The sequence below is a fragment of the Macaca thibetana genome, chromosome 2 (assembly GCF_024542745.1).
Source record: "Macaca thibetana thibetana isolate TM-01 chromosome 2, ASM2454274v1, whole genome shotgun sequence".
In the NCBI taxonomy this organism is placed as follows: Eukaryota; Metazoa; Chordata; class Mammalia; order Primates; family Cercopithecidae; genus Macaca; species Macaca thibetana.
Window position 1 is genome coordinate 180,854,151 of NC_065579.1, and position 22,480 is coordinate 180,876,630.

General features: G+C 35.8%; 1 protein-coding gene across 2 annotated transcripts in view; it reads right to left on the bottom strand.

The window, feature by feature from the left end:
- Window positions 1–22,480, bottom strand: part of EPHA3 (EPH receptor A3) — a 358,761-nt gene that overhangs the window by 15,531 nt on the left and 320,750 nt on the right. For both annotated transcript variants that reach the window (XM_050778973.1, XM_050778974.1), the window contains exons 14-15: window positions 11,116–11,265; window positions 10,137–10,330 (exon numbers count right to left, since the gene is read on the bottom strand). In XM_050778973.1, coding sequence (XP_050634930.1) covers window positions 10,137–10,330; window positions 11,116–11,265 — 344 coding nt within the window. The remainder of the gene's footprint in view (window positions 1–10,136; window positions 10,331–11,115; window positions 11,266–22,480) is intronic.

Genomic DNA, 22,480 nt, shown 5'->3' on the forward strand with positions numbered 1-22,480 from the left:
ATATATTGCTTAAGTCTTTGTGTCATGAATTTTGTTGCCTTCCATTTAAAACCTTGTTCTAAATATATTGAATGTATTATCTAATTTTTTTGTGTCAAGAATTTGAATTTTATCAATTTACAATAGTATAGAAGAATTCAATAGCCTGGCTAGTGGAAATTCTGTGAACTTAAGAAATTATTTCTCTATTTCATTTTACACACATATGCACACACACACACATCTCTTCAAAATTAATATGGTCAATGATAAAAATCTTGTATTTTCAAAAATAAAAAGGGTATCTTACTACTTGAGTAGAAACTCATTCTTATTTTTGTTATTAGTCTTAACTTTTAATTTAGCTTCATTTATAAAAATAAGTGAATAAATTTTTTAAATCTATAAGTTATATTATAAAAATAATCTTTCACAATACGTTTTCAAAAAATAAATGTGTATTTCTCTTATATGTACAAAATAATGTGTTGGGAAGTTAAAGAATTTTTTTATTTTAAGACTATTTTCTATTTATTTTCATAGTGGCATTTTCTATCAAGAACATCTTTAAGCAACATTCCTTTGGACCGGGCATGGTGGCTGGTGCCTGTAATCTCAGCAATTTGAAAGGCCAAGGCAGGTGGATCACCTGAGGTCAGGAGTTCAAGACCAGCCTGGTCAACATAGTGAAACCCCGTCTCTACTAAGAATACAAACATTAGTCAGGCAAGGTGGGGAGTGCCTATAATTCCAGATACTCGGGAGGCTGAGGAAGGAAAATCGCCTGAATCTGGGAGGCGAGGGTCACACCATTGCATGCCAGCCTGGGCGACAAGAGTGAAACTGTCAAAAAAAAAAAAAAAAAAAAAAAAAAAACAGAAAAGAAAGAAAGAGAGATAGAAAAGAAAAAGAAAGAGAGAAAGAGAGAGAGAAAGGAAAGAAAGAAAAAGAAAGAAAGAAAGAGAGAGAAAGGGAGAACGAGAAGAAAGAAGAAAGTTTTTTTGATTCTTAAAAAAAGAGAGGAGAGCCCTTTTTTCATTCTTTTATGCACATCTTCTTCTTTTTTTGCCTTGTCTTTTTCATTATCCAATTTTATAATTAGGTCTCTCACAATGTCATATATATTATTCCAAAATTCAAAATAGTTATCTTAATACCTCAATGTTCCTTCTTCTTCTTCTTTTTTTTTTTTTTAACTTTAAGTTCTGGGACACATGTGCTGAACCTTCAGGTTTGTTACACAGGTACACATATGACATGGTGGTTTGCTGCACCTATCAACCCATCATCTAGGTTTGAAGCTCCACATGCATTAGGTATTTGTCCTAATGCTATCCCTTCCCTTGCCCCTGACCATCTGATAGGCCCTGGTGTGTGATGCTCATCTCCCTGTGTCCATGTGTTCTCATTGTTCAACTACCACTTATGAGTGAGAACATGCAGTGTTTGGTTTTCTGTTCCTGTGTTAGTTTGCTGAGAACGACGGTCTCCCGCTTCATCCCTGTCCCTGCAAGGGACATGAACTCATTTTTTAAGGCTGCATAGTATTCCATGGTGTATATGTGCCACATTTTCTTTATTTATTCTATCATTGATGGGCATTTGGGTTGGTTCCAGTTTTTGCTATTGTAAATAGTGCTGCAATAAACATATGTGTGCACGCCAGTTAGAATGTCGATCATTAAAAAGTCTAGAAATAACAGATGCCAGCAAAGATGCAGAGAAATAGGAACGCTTTTACACTGTTGGTGGGAGTGCATATTAGTTCAACCACTGTGGAAGACAGTGTGGTGATTCCTCAAGGATATAGAACCAGAAATGTCATTTGACCCAGCAATCCCATCACTGGGTATATACCCAAAGGATTATAAATCCTTCTACTTTTTAACTGGAAGTCTTTTCCCTCCGTTTTTGTTTTTCCTTCCCTTTTTCAGCTTTTGATAACACAATGTGTACCCACCTTTCGGAAGCGGCTTGCACTGTGGTTCTCTGCAGCAGTCGAACCTCATCCTATCACCCTGATTGTTCCTCTTTCCTACCTACCACTTCACATTCTTCCGTGATATAACTCGTACTCCTCTCCAAAGCTCAAAATAAAGGGAATTTTCTTTCTCTCTTGTTGGAAGTCAATGTAGTGAGTTCATATTCTGAGATGTTAATGAACGTTTCATATTTGTTTTCCTTCTCGTATTGCCATTTCCTGTCACTGATTGGCTCCACAGCCCCTTACAAGGTGCCTAAAATCTGGATTGGCTGCCACTACACTTTGTTACATACAATGGAAACAGGAGGCATTCAAACATTTAAATTAGTTTCTTGACTATTTCCAGGAATGCTTATCTGCATGGCAGACCTGTTCTTCTTTGTGTTCTTCTACCACTGTCAATGAGAAGGCTGTACATTCAGAACGTGGAAGAATTATTTGATACCTTCCCTGTCACTCTGCGCATCTCAGTCACTATGTCCTATAGAACTCACTTTAATAAAACATTTTGAATTCACACACTGTCTATTTTCGCTGCTCTACCATAGCAGGTCCTTTTCTCGGACTATTGAAATCCTAATTCTCTCATATGAATCCCATCACCTCCAGCCCTTTCCAGAAGTAGCTGCCAAAGAACTATTCCCTACACACAATGCAACATATCACTTAAGTAACTTCAATGTCTCCACTTTCCTTATGGATAAAAGCCCAAATGTCTAGAAATGACATTTAGTCTTCCATGACCTGGCGAATCATCTATCGCAGTGGTCCCCAACCTGTTTGGCACCAGAGGCCAGTTTCATGGAAGACAATCTTTTCACAAATGTGGGTGTGGTGGGGGATGGTTTCAGTATGAAACCATTCTGCCCCAGATCATCAGGCATTAGATTATCATAAGGAGTGCACAACCTAGACTCCTCGCGTGTGCAGTTCACAAGAGGGTTTGCACTCCTGTGAGAATCTAATGCCCCCGCTGATCTGACAGGAGGTAGAGCTCAGGCAGTAAGGCTCGCCAGCCCGCCATTCGCCTTCTGCTTTGCCACTTGGTTCGTAACAGGCCACAGCCTGGTATGAGTCCGTGGCACAGGGACTGAGGATCCCTGATCTATCAGGCTTTTTCCCCATAATTTCCTTTTTTTATCCTATAGTCTAGCAAAACTGTATTATGTGATGTGATTTGGAAGTATCCTACCCATTTGTGTGTCTTCCCTTTTCTGTAGTGTTCCCCCAACCTATTTTCCTGTTACCTGCCTGTAGAAATTTCATCCACTATCTGAAAGTCCCCTTTACATACAAATGCCAGAAAACTCCAAATATAAAAGCAAACTCACCTCCCTTCAGGGTTCCCGAACTCCGTTTATTTTTGCTCTAATAATTACATTTTCTGAGGGGTATTATAGTTTTCTGAATATTCTTTTTTCTTCCACATTTAAGCTGTTGAGGGTAGAAGCTATGTCTGTTATCTATATAATCATCACAGGACCTAACATAGTGTCTCACAAGGTTATTGTTGAATAAACATCTATAGCTTTGTACTGATGTACAATCAAAACTTAAAACCTGCACATCTCCTATGATTGACTCTACTTTTAGAAAAAATTAATCAATGACTAGGAAGCAAGCATAACACAAAGTTTAATATAACTTTCCTTCCGTTATCATCATCCTTTGCAGCATCTAAGTAATTGTTTGATCTGGCCCACCCTGACCATCAGCTTTTCCACCTTCCCCACTTCCAGTGATTATATTCAAAGAGACACTCTCGGTGGAAGATTCTTTGAGAATGATACTGCTATAAATCATCAACTCTAATGAAGGCTGAAAAGTGAAATGATGCATTATAAAAAGACTTCTATTGCAGTATATGCAACAACGTTTTTAAATTCAAACAATTAGTTTCAAAAAGTACTCAGTCGCCAAGAAAAAGTTAAAATTTGACCATAAAACTGACTAAATCCAGAAAGACTGAAGAAACATCATTTCTACCAGAATGATGTTGTTTTTCTTAAAGGACACTACAGGGTACATGTATAAACACAGTTCTATGCACTGATCTTAGTAACTACATCATTCAGAAACTTGAGTGCTTTGTACCAGCCACGAATTCAGTTTTGAAGTCTCCTATTATATTTTTAGGAGTGTATTTCTGGACTTGAGTTGACAGAAAGGTACACATGTAGAATTTTGCTTAGGAGAACAGCTTTAGGTTTTTACCATATGATCAATATCTATAAAAAAATCTGTTCGGAGAACAGAAAAACTCTGGAATTTTTTCTACAAATTGCATCTTTTGAAATGGAAATTTACTAATGATGTCAGCAAATATTTATTAGGTATTTAGGAGACATTTATTGAGCACACATTATCAATCTGCACTGGTAATACAAGCCAAGCATGGTGTGTGCTCTCACAGGGCTTAGAGTTTATTGAGAAAATGGATTTAAAAGAATTAAAATGGAGTTAAAAGAACACACACACGCAAACACAGAAAACAGAATTAAAATACTGATGAAGAACGTGAATATGGTGCTCTGTAAAAGAATAATGACGTTAAACTTTATTTCTCCGGTGCTGCCACAGAATGAGTCAATACATACATGATGTGTAAGTTGCTTCCTTAAGGAAGAAAGGTGCAAAGGAGAATCTGAGACAAGGCAAACAGCATATGCTACAATCTTCTGAAATGCTTTTGCTTTCTGAAGGAACTAGAAGTGGCCACTGAGGTTAGAGCATTGTTTAGGTGAAGGTGGCACAAGTTGAAGGGTTAAAATGACCCCCACCTCCTCATAACTTTTGCTCCTCCTTCTACAAAGCAGCCATATAAATCAAATCATCTTACTTCTCTGGTCCAAATGCCTAATGAATTCCTCATGCATTTGAAAAATATTTCAAAGTCCTCACCATGGCCTGTGTAGCCTCAAGTGCTCTGGCTTCTGTTTACCTCCTTAGGTTCATGACAGACTCCCTTCAGTCACATTCTACTCTGCCACTTCCTAGAACTCTCCAAATCCTTTCTCATCTCAAGACTTTTGCATTTTCTTTAATCCTGCGCCAAGAATATTCTTTTTGGTGAGGGGGAGCTTACACAGTTGGCTCACTCCCTTCCTGCAGGTCTCAAACATCAACTCCTCAGACTCTTTCCCAGCTACTCCTTATTGCCCATCACGGCCATTTACCGATTTCCCTCCTCTGGTCTGTACTTGTCTGTTGTTTACTGTGCATCTTCTATCATGTAAGCTTCAGGAGGGCAGGGATCATATTTTTCCTCTTTATTTTTCTTCAGAGTCTATCCCTTGCACATGGGAGACTGGTATATAATAAAGAGGGGCAGAAAACACTATTTATTTTAAAATACACAATTAAGGTATTATTGACTATAGTCATCTCATTGTATTATATAAAAATAGTTGGTGAATAAAATTTACATGAATAAAATAAATAACGTTGGAGAAGCAAGACTTTTCAAAATTTTCTTTTAAATTAATTTATACATTTTTTCAAGAGGCAGGGTCTTGCTTTGTCACCCAGGCTGAGTGCAGTGTTGCTATCATTGCTCACTGTAACCTCAAACTCCTGGGCTTAGGCAATCCTTCTGCCACAGCCTCCTGAGTAGCTAGGACCATTGGCAAACACCACTATGCCCGGCCCATTTAAAAAAAAATCTGTAGAGACGGGGGTCTTGCACCCAGTCTGGAGACCAGTCTGGTCTTGGAGACACCCAGACTGGTCTCCAACTCCTAGCCACAAGTTGTCCTCCAGCCTCAGTCTCCTGTGTAGCTGGTGTTGCAGTTTCGAGCCACTCCACTCAGCCAGCAGGGCTTTTTAAACAATCAAAAGGAGACTAGAATTTTTCATAAGTGTAACATGAATTCAATATTGATTATAAACAAGTGGCTAAAACTATATCATATATGTTTTGATAAGAAGATTCTGGAGGCTGTGCAAAAAAATGTTTGGAGTTCAACAGCAATCAAAGCAGGGGACAAGTTAGGAGCCTATTGCAGTGGTCCAGGTCAGCAGATGAAACAGCCATGAGGAAAACGTTTTCAGTGAAAAGGGGTAGAGATAGATCTCATTGATCCAGATGATCACAGTGTGGAGGGCAAGAAAGAGGTCCCAAGTGTTGCTCCAATTCCTGGTTAGGTGAATGGGTAGCTGCTGGTATATGCAGTTAATTAAGCAGTGGAAGGATCAGGCCGGGGGAGAAAATTGATACATTTTCAGAATATTGACTTTGTGTCTGTGTGTCCATTATTTGAGAAGTTTGGCTGTGAAGAGTGTTAGAGAAGTAGGGAAGTAGTTGGCAGAGATGTGGGGCCAGCAGGGGTAATACTGGCAAGCAATATCTCCTAAATTTTCCAGATGAGAAAAAAAAATCACCTAAAGTTTTTATAAAGTATCCAAACTCCATTCTCTTTTCCTGGAGATTCTTGGGATAGACCTGGATACTTGTATGTGTAACAGGTTCCCCTGGTGATAAGAATAAGATAACGAGAAAGAATATAATAGAACATATGTTTGTGGCAATGATCCTACATAAAGAAAGAGCCTGGATATGTAGAAGAGAGAGAGGGAGACAGGGAGAGAGGGAGAGTAGAGGATTAGCCTCTGACAAATAGACGGACACTTCCTTTTATAATTAGAGGAAAGAAGGACAATATGGGTAGGTGCAGGTGCCAATACATTTCTGTTTTGCTGTGGGAAGTCCCCATCTAATGGCTTATTTTCTCAATGAAGCATTTGGCAGGGACATCACTAAAAATTAAAGAAGTGGGTCATTTTAATCAGTTATGAAAAGGATGAAATAATCATTGTCAAAAGGAGGAAAGCAAATTTTCTAAAGAGAAAAAACATTCTCGACATAGTTGCATATAGTAGTGTGAGGTTGTCAATAATAAATGCATTATGACAAAATCTAACCCATTGTGCATTTTGATGGTAATAAGTAAAAATATAAATGTAATTGCCAAAATGCTTATATGCTGTACATTAAGATGGTTGTCTTTTCATAGAAAATATTGATTTTTTTCTAAAATCATGTTTTATGACAAAATACATCAAACTTGTTCATGTATTAAAGAAAAATATGTAAGGAAAAAGCATTTGATATATTTCAATAAGAGTGGAAAAGTGAATTATGAAAGTATGTTAAAATTTGGATGCTAGGACATAGGCTCACATATTATGATCTGATAGTAAGAGTACTTTTCTCTATGAAACTGGTATTAGATATCCTTACATTACATTACATTACATGAGTTCGCTTTGAAAATGGTTTGAATGTTTTTATGATAGGTAAAGCCTTTTTTTTTCCTGTGATTACTATCTACGCTGTAAAGATCAAAATAAATGGCTTCAGAGTACAAAATGAGGACCACATGGCCCAGGGAAGGACAGGTTGGTCATCCTGTTAGTTGTAAAACTGTCAGGTGAATTTCTAAGAGTCTACACAGTCTCTGTGAAGTTTGGGATAGAGATTTATCCTTATGGAATAAGTTACGGGTAGTTTTATTTAAGGACTTATTACTAGATTCAATCGTAGTGATTCCTAAGTGTTATTTTCAATAAATAATCTATGATTTTTATATACTGATATTAAGATCTTGTTTATGATTCTCCTACTTAATTTTTTCAACTATTATGTAAAAACTGGGTAATGTGCACTCAATATAATCAACACAAAATGGGTAAACTGAAGACCTAATACTGTAAAGCTTCTAGAAGCAAACACAGGAAGAAAGTTCTATGACACTGGTCTTAGCAACAATTTTGTAGAGATGACACCAAAATCATAGGAACCAAAGCCAAATTAAACAAGGAGGATTATATCAAACTAAAAATTTTCTGCACAGTAAAGAAAACAAGAAAATGAAAGGCAATCCATAGAAGAAGAGAAAATGTTTACAATCAATATATCTCATAGATGGCTAATATCCAATGTATATAAGGAACTCATATAACTTGATAGCAAAAATAATAATACCCCTATTAAAAATGGGCAAAGGACCTGATTGACATTTTTTTCTGAGGAAGACAAATGGCCAACAGGTTTATGTAAAGGTGGTCAACATTGCTAATCATTAGAGAAATGAAAATCAAAATCACAATGATCTATCACCTCACACTTGTTACGATGGCTATTATCAAAAAGTCCAAAGATAACAACTGTTAGTGAAGATGTGGAGAAAGGGAACATTGGCAAGTAAGGAAATGTAAATTGGGACAGCCATATGGAAAAAAAATATGAAGGTTCCACAAAAAACTAAAAATAGAATCACCATATGATCCAGCAATCCCACTCTGGGTATATAGCCAAAGGAAATGAAGTCAGTATTTCAAAGAGATATCTATATTCCCATGTTCATTGCAGCATTATTCTCAATAGCCAAGATATGGAATCAACATAGGTATCCACTGACAGAAGAACGGATAAAAAAAGTTTATATGTTAAAATTTTGCTGTTTTATTCCCTGTGGATTTCAGGGGCATTGATTTTTGACATCTTAAAATATAGTATTAAATATGATTGATTTTTTTAACAAAAATATGATACTGAGGCATGGTTAATCAAACTTGTAATGTACTTACATATTCACTCTCTCTCACACACACACACACACACACACACACACACACACACCCCCTGCTTGATCTTCAAACAGATAACTTCAGGCAGAAACCAAGGAATTTCCCATGCATTGAATGCCAGCTTTAGTCAGTAAGCTTTGTAGCAATGGAAACAACAGGGCAGGATAGTATTATTGAGACCTAAAACTGGCACAATTGAGAATCAATATTGAGAAGCAACTGGTTATGCAAAGAAGGCACAATAACCCACAAGTCATCATTCCTGATAAAACTCCATTGTACCAATCAAGATATTATTGAACTCACAAGTCCAAGCCATTGAGTAGGCATATCGCTAGAGGTCCCAAATAGGTCTGAAATGCTTCTCTCTCTAGTTGTCAAGAGGAATGTTTTAAAAGTATAAAATATGTACTAACTTACGTGACAAATCAGAAAGAAAAATTAAAAGCCTGTAGAAAAATGCATTATTAAAATGTAAAAGAACTTTTTTTCATATGCGTGCAATGAGAATCAAAATTATTAAACAAGATATCTTTGCCTTTTATTACTCTGAGAGGCACTAAATACATTAATATTTATTTTCTTCTTATATGGCCTCTGACAAAATTAATCTCTTCTTCCTTCTTTCTTCCACTGTACTTTGTAGATACACTTTAATTTACATTCTTCTAAACACTGAGAGAACTCAGTGGTTCTTAACCTAGAGGAATATGCATAAAATTAAATAGACTTTGTGCATCCAGGATTACATTATAGCTGTAGAATATTAACATTTGTGGTGTTGTCCAGGGGCACTGGCTTTATCTTACTCTTAGTTTTATATTCAATGGTGTCTAGCAAAGTAATTGGTATGCAATATGGATTAAACAAACATTTGTTTAATTAACTGGGGAAAACTTGCATGTTGCTAGTCAGTGCAATATTTTGGATAATTTCTTTTTCATTATTTCAAATGAAAGATGAATCAGGACTGCTTTAGTCATGAAGGGTGAAAAGAAGTATGTGATCAGTATATTTATTTATTTTATTTATTTAGAGACAGAGTCTCACTCTGTTGACCAGGCTGGAGAGCAGTGGCATGATATCAGCTCACTGCAACATCTGCCTCCCAGGTTCACAGATTCTCCAGCCTCAGCCTCCCAAGTAGCTAGGATTACAGGTTCCTGCCACCACACCAGGCTAATTTTTGTGGTTTTAGTAGGAACGGCATTTCATTATGTTGCCAGGCTGGTCTCAAACTCCTGACCTCAAGTGATCCATCAAAGTGCTTGGATTACGGGCATGAGACATCGCACCCCACCAGTATTCCTATTTCCCAAAGACTTAAACAAGCCTGAAGGTAGAGTCAAGATACATGTTAAAACATATCTCAGAATTTCATCATTCCCATTAAGGAGCAGGAGAATTCATTCCAAAGATTAAAAAAGAAAGGGGAACTACATCTCTCGGGGAACTACATCTCTCTAATATTGTGGAATACAAGTTTCAAATAATGTATTTGTGGGGTTAATAAAAATATTAACATCTTGGAGATAGCAAACACAAATTTCAGAGTGAATGCAGGATACCAAATTGAATGTGTCACCTTGCTGCCGCACTGGTGATGATCTTCAGGCTGCCGGGATTCCGGATAAGCTTGTCCAGAATGCTCACTATCTGCTCAAACTTCGGTCTGTTGTTCCTGTCTTTCTGCCAGCAGTCCAGCATCAGCTGATACAAGGCAGCTGGGCAGTCCATGGGGGGTGGCAGTCGATAGCCCTCATCTACAGCTTTAATTACCTGTGTGAGAAGCAAAGTTTTCAGGAACCAGGAAGTGTCACTTACTTTACGTTTTCATGGACAGGGCTCACAAATATGGTTATTTTAAAGGTAAGTGGGAAAACTTCTCATTTTCAGTTGCCTAAAAGGATAACAACTGATCAAATAAATAAGAAATTATGTATGCCTAAAATATTATATAAAGGAAGATTGAAAGAACATAAATGTAGGAAAGGAGAGTATATAAAGATCCTTTGCAGGTTAAAATAAAAAGAAATGTTGAATGATAGAGGAAATTTAGTGTTATAAAGAAATTATTATTTAGTTATATAGTTCTCTATGAAAAACATATATGAATGAACATGGACAAAATTAGTATGCAGGTTTTAGTTATACCACAGGTCAAATGGTCCCTTTCAAATCATAGTAATTTTTTTTTGTAAAATCTTAAGTGCTGTAAAATTAAGTAACTATTAGTTCATTAGTACTTTTCAATGGTGTAAAGCAGTGACTTTCAAACTTCAACGTGTATTAGAATCTAGAGGTTATCTTACAGGTCACTTATTTCATTACATTTTCACTACAAATGTTTCTTTCGTCTTTTTTCTAAACCCTTGCTTGAGGGAAATATGTAAATCTGTAAGAATAGTTAATATCCTTGTGAGACTTGGAAACAGTTTCATTGCTGCTAAATATTTTATTTCAGTGTTACAAACCAGGAGTCACCCGGTTTCATTATGTTCCACTTCCTTGCACAGCTTGATCTTTTCATCTGAACTCATAACTCGTAGACCACAAATACTTACATCCTGATTGGACATCTCCCAGTATGGTCTCTCTCCATAAGACATCACCTCCCAGAGAACAATCCCGTAACTCCACACATCGCTGGCTGACGTGAACTTGCGGTAGGCTATAGCTTCTGGTGATGTCCACCTGATTGGGATCTTCCCTCCCTTTGAATATAAAATCATGTCTACATAAATGAGCAATGCATAGAACATATAATATACATAACATAGTCTGAAACCTGACAGAATTTCTCATAGTATTTCTGTTCTGAAATGGAATATGCATTTCTGTTAAACATTCTGATGTTATTCTATTTTAATACCAACCAGAAGTAGCATACCATTTACAGCAAATTTTACTTCCAAATAATTTGGAAGGATTTTGAAATTATATATAAAAAAGAAAATTGCTTAAATATTGACATTTTATATCAACTATAGCATGTAAATTAATCATCTGCAACAAAACAACCTGAAGTAGATGTGATATGACATGTATTAGAATTAAAAGAGGTATCACAAATCAACCTTCATTGATTTAACCCAGATTTATGCTTGACCAAGCAATCGAAGTTCAGCATGTGAATAAGTCCATATTTGTAAAGAACTTAGGCCACTCCCTGGCATATAAGTACTTACAGGTGTTTGTTACCTAAATAAACTAAAAATAAAATATTTTTTAAAACTCTCTTCAATATAATAATCATCTTGATTAATTTACTGCCTGCTTCATTTCATCATTAATCATTGAAGTGTCTTCTGGATAGTAGGCAAGCACCATATAAATTAGACATAATAATTACATTACCAGAATGTATAATTTAGAGGAGAATAATATTGCTTTTATGAGTTATGGGATATATAAAAGTGTAATGTCTACGGAATTTGCTCTTAGTTCAATAAATACATTTAATAAAGATGTACGGATTGTCAACCGTATAGGAAGTATTATGCTAGTTATTTTGGGTGAAACAATTATAGATAACACAGTGGCTCTTTTGTTTGGAAAGTGTCAGGCAAAAAGGAGTAATAATGAGTTACTGCAAAAAACTAAATACAGAATGAAATAGGTATCTAGCACACTGCTTTTCAAACTTTATAATGCATATAAATCATATACAGCTTACTCCCAGCAAAATGAAAATTTTGATTCAGGAGGTTGAGTGTGTAGTCAGTGTCTGCATTTCAAACTCCATGTGATGCTGGTCCATGGACCTTACCCTGATTAGTAAGACAGTAGTAAAATCCACTGTGGATGTGGAACGAGGAGCCAAGATTCTCACTAGAGAAACTGAGGAGGTCACTTATGAATTAAGTGACCTCAATTTCAAGTGAAGTCATTTGAAAGATGAGTACAATATTTGATATAAGAAAAAAGGGATGGATATTTCAAAGAACTCACATCATCAAAATCTTAAGCCATGTTCATCAAAATATGACCGATTTCTATTGGGCCTCATAGCACACCACTGGATTTGAAGTGATCCTCAAGGGGGCAATACAGTGCTTTACACAAATGGATTAGCAACTTAGGAGACAAGTTTCTAAGCCTTGTTATGCCGGAATGTGAGCCTCATCTGTTACCGAGAATGTAATAGTCCAGATTCATAGCATTGTTGTGAGACTAAACGACAGATTGCAGTAAAATCTTTAGGCTTCTTCCTAGGACATAGTAAGGACTCAATAAATGTTAGCTCAATACTCTCATATTCTGAGCCAATGGCATAAATCAAAGCACAGAGGAGAAAACTCTATGTTCTACAAAAACAGCTTCCGGTGTGAAGAAATATAATGGAAGAGGAAGCTAAAATGTCCAATTTTTATTTAATCACAGATACACTTGGGAAACTTTATCCTGGCTAGGTGAGTGCTAAGATGGGAACTAACTCAGTAAAACCAAGCACTTCTCCTTGCTGTTTTGGCACAAGTGAGCTACTCAGGGAGAGTACTGCCAGAAGCTCTTTGAAAAGGTAGAGCTTACACAGTCATGAAGAATGCATGAAACTGCGCAGAGAATTGAGGAAATGGAAAAGCACCAACAGCAGGAAGAATAAGCATGCAAAGACGCACAGTGAACACAACCTTTCTAAGAAGCTACCAGGTGAAGAATAGTTGACAGTTTCTATTGATGAAGTAAAACAAATCAAATTGGAGAGACCGGAGCCAGAGAAAAGACAGCCTTGGAAGTTAGGGAGATAAACTACAGTGTGCGAAGTGCACTAAAACCCCCAAAGCACTCATCCACATATGCCTAGACCAAGTTTATGTTTTCATAATTCAAAATTTCAAATACTACTCCCTGATATTGACAAAAGCGGACTTATACATGTAGCATTGAACAAAATCTACTCAGGACACCAAATGGAATCACTAGGCCTACTTTCTCCTTCTTAAGAACTCAGAGAATTAACAAAAGTCAAACAAAGTTGTATTCATAGGACAAGGGAGATACAGTATCCTAAAAACCTCAATTAAATATCTTATCTCTGTTATAGACGCTTGTCATTTTCCTAACCGCCGTTGCTACTTCTCTTTTTCCAGAACCAAATTAAGTATATAAGTATGTTTTCAGTATTACTGAAAGGATACTTTGAGTATTACTGAAAGTATTTAAGTATACTTATACTGAAAGGATTGTTTCAGTATACTTTCAGTAATACTGAAAGTGTAAAGTGTACTTAAATGGCACTAAAAAGAGAAAAAAAAAGGAAAAAAAGGCCCTTTCTATGCTGAAAACTTTGTACCTATTTAGAAAATATTAGGTCCAGATATTTGTTGCCTTACCGAGGTCTCTAGTTGAAACTAAAATAGAGTCATAAGAAAAAAAACAATAGGTTGCTGACAGCCATGAAAGAAAAGTGTATTTATTTGGTTTAATTCAATCAGGGTTAAAAAGAAACACAGAAGAGTTGTTTCATTTTAAGTGTTTCTTCACCATTTTCCAGAGAGAAGAGCGTTGAGATTAATAGAATTTCTTAAAATAGTGATATACTGAAAGGTGATCTTTTTTAGGAAGAACAGAGCCATGTTTCTGTTTAAACTTGGAAGGAGAATCCTCTTTTGCGCTGTTCTAAATGCAGACACAATAATGTTGGAGAGGTAACTGCTGTGTCGCATGATCATATCTTCACGGAAAGCTTCACTCACCTGAATCTCTTAACTTGCCTGGGACTTGTACAGTATGTTCTCTAATGCAGTACATGGTTATAGATTCAACCAAATTATTTCCAGAATATTTTCCAACTAGATATGGTCTATTTGCTTACACCTGTGTAAATCTTATTAAAATGTTTAAAACTTACACAAAGAGATATATGTTTGGAAAAATGTATAGTGAATTATCTTAATAAGAAAAACTTAAATTTTCAATTCTGCTCTTCCGGTTGTGTTTTGTAATTGTTGTAGCCTGCACGCACGCACACACACACACACACACACACATTATTGTTAGAATGACAACTTTAAACCTTTCAATGTAGCATACTTGCTGATCAGGTGACCTATACACTATCTTTAACTTTGCACTAATTTTTAACAAAATATTCTGGCTCTTAGCTCACTGTGGTACCTTGGAAAAGTATCATGGCCACATTGTGCAGTAGATACCTGTGAAATGACAAAGGCCTCTTGCTACAAGATTTGCTAGATATGGTCTTTTTACTTGTGTCATTCAGGTTTTTGATTTACACTTTCCTTTTCCTTTTTGTCTCTTAACTGTATCAAGGGTTCAGTTGCTGCCCTTATGGGAAAGCATGAGGAAGTGAGGCAATCTAATTTATTTTTCATTTGAGTTTGGACATGTTATTACAAACACACAAAAAGTAAGTGGCATTCAATCAGTTCAACAATGAAACTAGGGTGCAGTGCTTTAAATGTTTCCTTAATTTATCCAGATACTGCTATTGATCAATTGGTGTACCAGTTCTTTTCCTCGCTGTCCAGATTCCATCCCAGGTCACCGTTAATTGAGCTTATGTACTTAGAAGTAAACATATTTATTTTTATTTTTAATGGAAAACTCTTAATTTATATTTTTATGTATGACATCCAAACAATTCATTCTAAAACAAGAGCTGGGACTAATTTAAACTCTTTATTTAGAAGAAAATGTGAATGAGTGTTGTTTCCTTGCCCATTGTTACTGCTGAAGTTCATAGACAGTTAGGTGTGGAGTGCAGTGGTGTCGTGCATTCTCGGCTCACTGCAACCTCCCCCTCTCAGACTCAAGCAATTCTTGTGCCTCAGCCTCCTTAGTGTCTGGGATTAGAGGTGTGCGCCACCAAGCCTGGCTAAATTTCGTACTTTTAGTAGAGACAAGGTTTTGCCATGTTGGCCAGGCTGGTCTCTAACTCCTGGCCTCAAGTGCTCCACACGCCTCCACCTCCCAAAGTGCTGGGGTTACAGGTGTGAGCCATCGCACCTGGCCAACAGTTAGCTATTTAGCCCATAATTTATTCAATATTCATGAAACATTTGGCCTTCTCATTAGAGAATTTTCATTATCTGCTAATACGTAGCTTATTAGACTGATTAGTTTAACTCCAATAATGAAATAATCACGGATTCAAGACTCTTATCTCTTTTCTAGCTAACCATATTGCAAATGACACCATCCATCATTGAGGGAATCAGGAAGAGAATAAAGATGATTAAGAATTATATATTATTATTTAGAAAATTTTGTCATTTGTCATGAATTTATCATATATATAAAGCAACTAAAAAAGTGTCTGCTCCGTAATAGCGTGTTCAATAAATGTTATGCCCGTTCCTTCCTTTCAGTTCCCTTTAATTGATACATTTATTGTTGATGTAACAAATTTATTAAATGACACTACTAGGGAAAGCTCACTGTTAGCTACAAAACAATTCAAATTTAGCAATTAATACTAAATCAGATAAAAAGAAAGTGTTAAAACTTCTCTTATTCTATGGCAAGCAAATAATATCAAGTTGCTCTGGCTTTAAAAATAAAAGAATAATAAACCAACATGGTACACATTTAATTTGAAGTAAAAAAAAATCAAACTACAGGTGAAATTTCAAATCAGCAAAATGATTACAGAATTTAAGAAAAGGTAGATGCATCCATTCTCATAAACTCTTTAAATTCTTCATGGTGGTTTCAAACTCTTTGTGTTCAACACTAGTAAAAGTAGTAGTAGTAGTAGTGCCTGTCATATCAACTGCAACAAATAAAAATACTAAACCCCAACTATAATTTGAAATCATAAGCTTATGAAAAACTGAATAGATTACAAAGCTGAAGATAAAGAGTATTAACTCACATGAACTTGTGCTCTCCATAAACAATACACATTCACTACAGAGAGCAATTTTCTTTTTTAGGTGTTATCTTGGCAGATGTGCAGTTTAGGCATTCAATAGATGCTCAGTGATCTTAATTGAATTCCCCCTGTATATACGCTATCTTCCCAAAGACATGGTCTTTCTTCTTGGGAGGCTTTTTTTTTTTTTTTTTTTTTTCCTGCTTTCTGTAACTGGTAAAGTTCTTATCTGAACATCTTGGTCAAACGTAAACTCTTTGGGTGAACATTTGGGAGCCTTCCAGCAAGAGTTGGTCACTCCATCTTCTGTGATCCTTCTACTGCTTTACTATCCTGCCTGATCTGGGATGTCTAGAGGAATAACCACCTGCCCCGCTTCACCACTGCATTCCCCAGTTTAAAATGTGTCTTATTTTCTACCTCTGCTGTTTACAACACTTTATTGCCTGCAAAAGAGCATGCTATTCTGTCAAGTGAGAATATGATTTATAATTTTGTGGACTTAGCAAAGTAGATTTTACTAAAGATTTCTGATCATTTTGAGCATTTTAAATGTGCAGTTCATTTTCAGTTGATAATGAGTTTAGTCTAGTTTTTCATAATGTATGTGAATGTGAATGAGCCAATATAAACATAATAGTTTATTTTATTAAATCTTACTGCTTTCTAATGTCCTCTTTTTTCTTATGCTACTATTTAATAGTGTTGTTACATCAATACATTTGAAAAACTCCACAATGATAGTTAATATAAGATTCACTGAGCATCAACTTTTTTAGAGTATCTGTAGAATTATGAAAATATGTCACAAGATGTTGTATGGATTATATGTTTTAGAGTTTGCAGAATGCTATAAAGATTTTCATTTGACTCCATAAACAGTACACATTCTACATCGACTGCTTCAATATTAATGTTGTAGGTACTTTATTAACCTAAAACTATAATTAATTAAAGAATAATTTTAGTTTATACACATGGACATTACCCCTTTGTAGAATGAGGCTAAGTAAACTGTGAAAACATTTAAAAAATTACACAAGGGTAAGACTTACATACTGACTAAAATATCCGATCTATTTGTCTTCTAGAGGTATACATTTATGTATGATTTTACTCCATGATGTCTTGATAAAATGAAAATAGAACATCAAAACTAGAATGGCTATGTTTCAAATTTAGAGCCCAGGGTGGAGGGTGGTAAGTAACTTCAAGTGTTTAATTGAAACCAAATGAAAATAAAATTGTAACAGGCACACAAGATTTATGATTTGTTGCATTATGTTTGTGATAGCTTGAAGTTCCACATTCTAGGAGGCCTGATAACAGATGGCTAGTCTGTTGCACATTTGTTCACAAATGGTAATGCAGTCTATATTGTCCCATGCAACTTGCAGTCTAATATGAACAGGAAGAAATAGAAAGTACCTGAGAGAAACATTTGATCCCCACTCCCATTTTTTGCACATGATGGGAAGCTTGTAGGGCAAGGTTTCTTTAAAAGGGCACTGTTGACCTTTCACCCCAGATCATCCTTTGCTATGACGGCTGTCCTGTGCATTGTAGGATATCTAGCAGCACTTCCACTGCTGTCGTCTAGATTACATTAGCATCTTCCCAGTTGTGACAGCCAAAAATGCCTCAAGACGATACTAAGTATCTTCTGGGGAACAAAATCATCCCCATTTGAGAACTACTGCTTTAAATGTTGTACAATCAGCAAGGGAAAGGAAACCACATGAGGTCTACAAATTATCTGGGATTTTATATAGACTAAGTGAAATCAACTTTCTAGGGATATTGTATAGCCCTGTCATAGGCTATACCTTTACTAATAGAAGAGTAGGGGTCAAGCTCACCAGAGCCAATCTTCTAATACTTGGATTTTGATGGTGTAATAATATCCCTTCTGAATTTTTTGTTTTATTGTATTTTCTCCTTTGTTCTTTTTTCCTATCTTCCTTTTCTTTTTCTTTTTTAGGATAACTTCCTGTTAATTTAAGTTTTGCTAGTAAAGCTTAAAGTCACTTTATAAATTAAGCATCTTTTTTTTATTAAATGGAGGTATCAATAAACAAGCATTTTAGTAAGATACTAAAATATCTGATATATTTGTCTTCTAGAGGTATACATTTGCTCCAAGAGCAAACACTGTCTACAGCTACAAAAACGTAAATGTTATTGGCATAGAGAGACACTGAATAAGAGTCCTTGAGGGCCCAATTTGGTTCTGAAATATGGTTAAAAGAAGAAGCTGGGGCAATAAATTTTAATTGAGTCACACTTTACAATAAGACTTGCTGCATTTAAGCTGAGGAGCTGTAGTTCTGAGACTATCAAACTAAAATAAATTGAATATATAGGAGTCTAAGTTTCCTACAAGTAATTCATCACAGAGCTTATGCATATTTCTGTTCTTGATTGTGACCACAAAAATTCTTCTTCCCTTTTCACCTCCCACCTCAACAAATTCAAGCTCATATTGCATGAGCACTATTTTTTTCTGGTTTAGAAATTGCTTTCCCAGCTTATATATGTGAAGAACATTTTAAAAATGTAGATGCTTTAGAAGGATGTGCCACATTAGACATTCAGAATATTATAAAAGCACAGCTAGTTACTATAAAACTTATTTATGAAGATGTGTTTTTTGACCATATTTAAACATTTAAAATGAGGCATTTACTTTTACTGGTCTCTATATCCACATGTAAGTTCCCAAGATATATTTATGTATTTCAGAAAAGCTTCCAATTGCTTGGAGCAAGCCCAGAATCATAGCATATGGAGTGTATCTAAAACCTCAGTTTCAGAAAGACCTCCAATTCAAACTTAACAGAATCAGAAGTTAATGTTTGCTCCTTATATCTCCAATACCAAACCTTCAGCCAGTTCCTCCACGTGCTGACTTCTCATCGATGTATAGCTAAGTAACGGGAGATACAGGGTAGGTTTAGTCATTTGTTCCATGTGGATTCCGAAGTTTAATAAGAATCAGGAGTCCTGGTTTCTGGGCTCAGCTTTGACCCTCCTATTTAATTTTAGTCAAGTTTCTTAACCTCTCTGCACAGCTGTCTTGTCATTCAAAAACAGGGTCATGGACTATATAAAATTTGACTTTACGTTCAGTTTTATCTTACTGCTTAACAGCTTTACTGACTTATGAACCGTACCTCTTTCAACTTTCTATCTTAAACCTACACGAATATCAAGGATGCTGACATTTTCAGTGTTAATTATTTTGGACTCTTAAAGAAAGACTAACTTTGGACTGAATTGCATATCCACACGGTGTCACCTTGATTTATGTTTCTAGAATTCTACAGAAAAGTTAAAGGAGTGGAATAACGTGCTACAGGTAAAGATGCTGGGGATTCTCTGGACAAATGCATTACATAATTGCTAAACTCCACTGCAGGATTAGTTGAGAGTCTAAAACCTTGTCCACTTTGCCTAGAAACAGCAGTTAGATGAGGAATCACACAGTAACCCTCTTCTTGAAAGGTTCTGCAATTCAGTTCCCTAAGCTCAATGAATTTAGACAGTTCAACGAGACATGTGACTAAAAGCCTGAATTTTTCAGGAGCTTAACTGAAATGGGTTAGGGGGCTTCAAGTTCTGATTTCTAAAGAAAAGGAGTATAATTGTTGAAATCTCTGGATATTGAGGCGTAATATCACATAGCTACCAAATGTTTCTCTAATTATATGTGCAAATCTCTGCCTGCCGATTTAGGAAAGGCTTGCTGGTTATAGTTCACATTTCCTGTTTTTGAGTTTTGTCAGGTCATACTTAGAGTGACAAAGGACTTTGGAGAGTTTATCTGAGTAAACCCAAGTAATTGAGTATTTAACCTGGAGAGAAATATTAGCTTCTCAGGTTAAAAGTGGAACTATAGAGATAAATTATTTGGCTAAAAGATTTAGCATCTATCTATTGTCAGGGACTAAAATTCATTCACTGCAGACTACAAGGTGAAGGGTGATCCAAGAAGGCTCCCAAGGGAAACATCTAGTCTTATCCCCAGTAGTTCAAATCTCAGAGCCACTGAGAGAATAGTTTCAGCAGATGTTGATTGCCACAAGAGATCAGAGATAAACGATCCTTTAGGTAGCAAAGCCTCATTCTTTGAACTTTTCAGATCTTTCAACATCATGTGAAATGATTAAGCATTTCTTGAAATACAGGAAAATCTCCGTGTTCCAAGTTATTCTATGGCTATCCAGGAAATAAAACACAAACTCATAATGTTTATGTTACTTTCAGATTCTCATAAAACAGTGTAAAAACTAAGTAATCTGATGTATGATATCTATCTTCAACAAAAATAATGCAAACATTGGGGTATAAGTCCATATATATATATATCTCCATATATACATACACACACACACACATATATATCCTAATATGAATCTGGCTTTTTTAAAAGTTCGATGAGGTTTTAAATGTCCAATTTTGTATTTTTTGTATATATTCAATCTCTAATTTTTAAAATCTCTATTTTTTTTTTTTTTTTTTTTTGAGACGGAGTCTTGCTCTGTCGTCCAGGCTGGAGTGCAGTGGCCAGATCTCAGTTCACTGCAAGCTCTGCCTTCCGAGTTTACGCCATTCTCCTGGCTCAGTCTCCCTAGTAGCTGGGACTACAGGCAGCCGCCACCTTGCCTGGCTAGTTTTTTTGTATTTTTTAGTAGAGACGGGGTTTCACTGTGTTAGCCAGGATGGTCTCGATCTCCTGACCTCGTGGTCTGCCCGTCTCGGTCTCCCAAAGTGCTGGGATTACAGGCTTGAGCCACCGCGCCCAACTTAAAATCTCTAATTTTAAAAAAAGTTATAGTAATTCATTTCAAAGTCTGAACTTGTAGCACTCTGAACACAATTTTTTGAAGAAGCAATGGTAAATTAGTAGAAATGTAGCAGGGGATACTGACAATTGGCAATTAAAATGATAGGAATAATGTTAAATTCATTCTAATGATTGTTTTGAGATAAGGCCTCACTCTGTTGGCCCAGCCTAAAGTGCAATGGCGTAATCAAGGCTCACTGCAGCCCTGACCTCCTGGACTCAAGTGATCCTCCCACATCGGCCTCCTGAGTAGCTGGGACTAGAGGCATGCATCACCAATAGGAAATGAGGACTAGTCGCCATTAGCTTGACATTTAGTCTGAGCTAAACTGTTAATCTAATGACTTAAACTGTCTTCCTGCAAGGTGGGCCTCTTGGAATCAGGGCAATTATTAAAATTATTTTATTCAATTGAAAATTAGTGAAAGCAAAATTAATGTTTCTTTAGCCTCAATATTTGCTCCTTCATTCAAACCCATTTTCTGCTCCAGTGTCATTTTACCAGACCATTTCTCTGACCATCCTATATAAAATTGCATTCTCCATAGACTGTCTGTATTCTTCATTTTACTTTCCTGCCTTTACTTGTGTGCTCCTGTGTTCCACTTCACAATTATAGTTTTAATTTTTCACCACATAAACTGGATAGTTGTTTTTTACATGTTCAAATGTTCATGCTACTCATCTCTCTGAAATAGTTGGATAGAAAGTACTAGACTTTTCATTAACTTTTGATTCAACATTAATCACTGAAATCACTGAACCTTTGAGAGTTTTCTAGTTATTGAATAAATGGTTGTATTTTCTGATGCTACATGCAGGCATATTCATTTTGATCATAAGACGGGAGGCAATAAATTCATCATTGACTTTTTTTTGTTCACAGCTTAAAATACTTTTACTATAAGAAGGACACAAATTAGATATTTTGTTATTACCTTTTTCATGTAGGTATAAATGACATGTGACATATATTACTTATCAAATTAATATGTGTCTTTTGTATTATACCAATTTTGATATGCATAGATTTTTAGTTCTTGAAAATGTTACAGAACAAGGCCTCCTGTTTTCTGTTATTTATGTTCTTAGATTGGAGTTATCAGAAAGGAAATATTTAACCTCTTAGCTTTTAATCACTTGCTTGGCCACTTTTCTTTTTTTGTCTTATCCTTAAAATGAAATCAAATAAAACAAAGTTGTACTAGAATATATCTGATATCGATGTGGCAGAGTCGCAGATCTA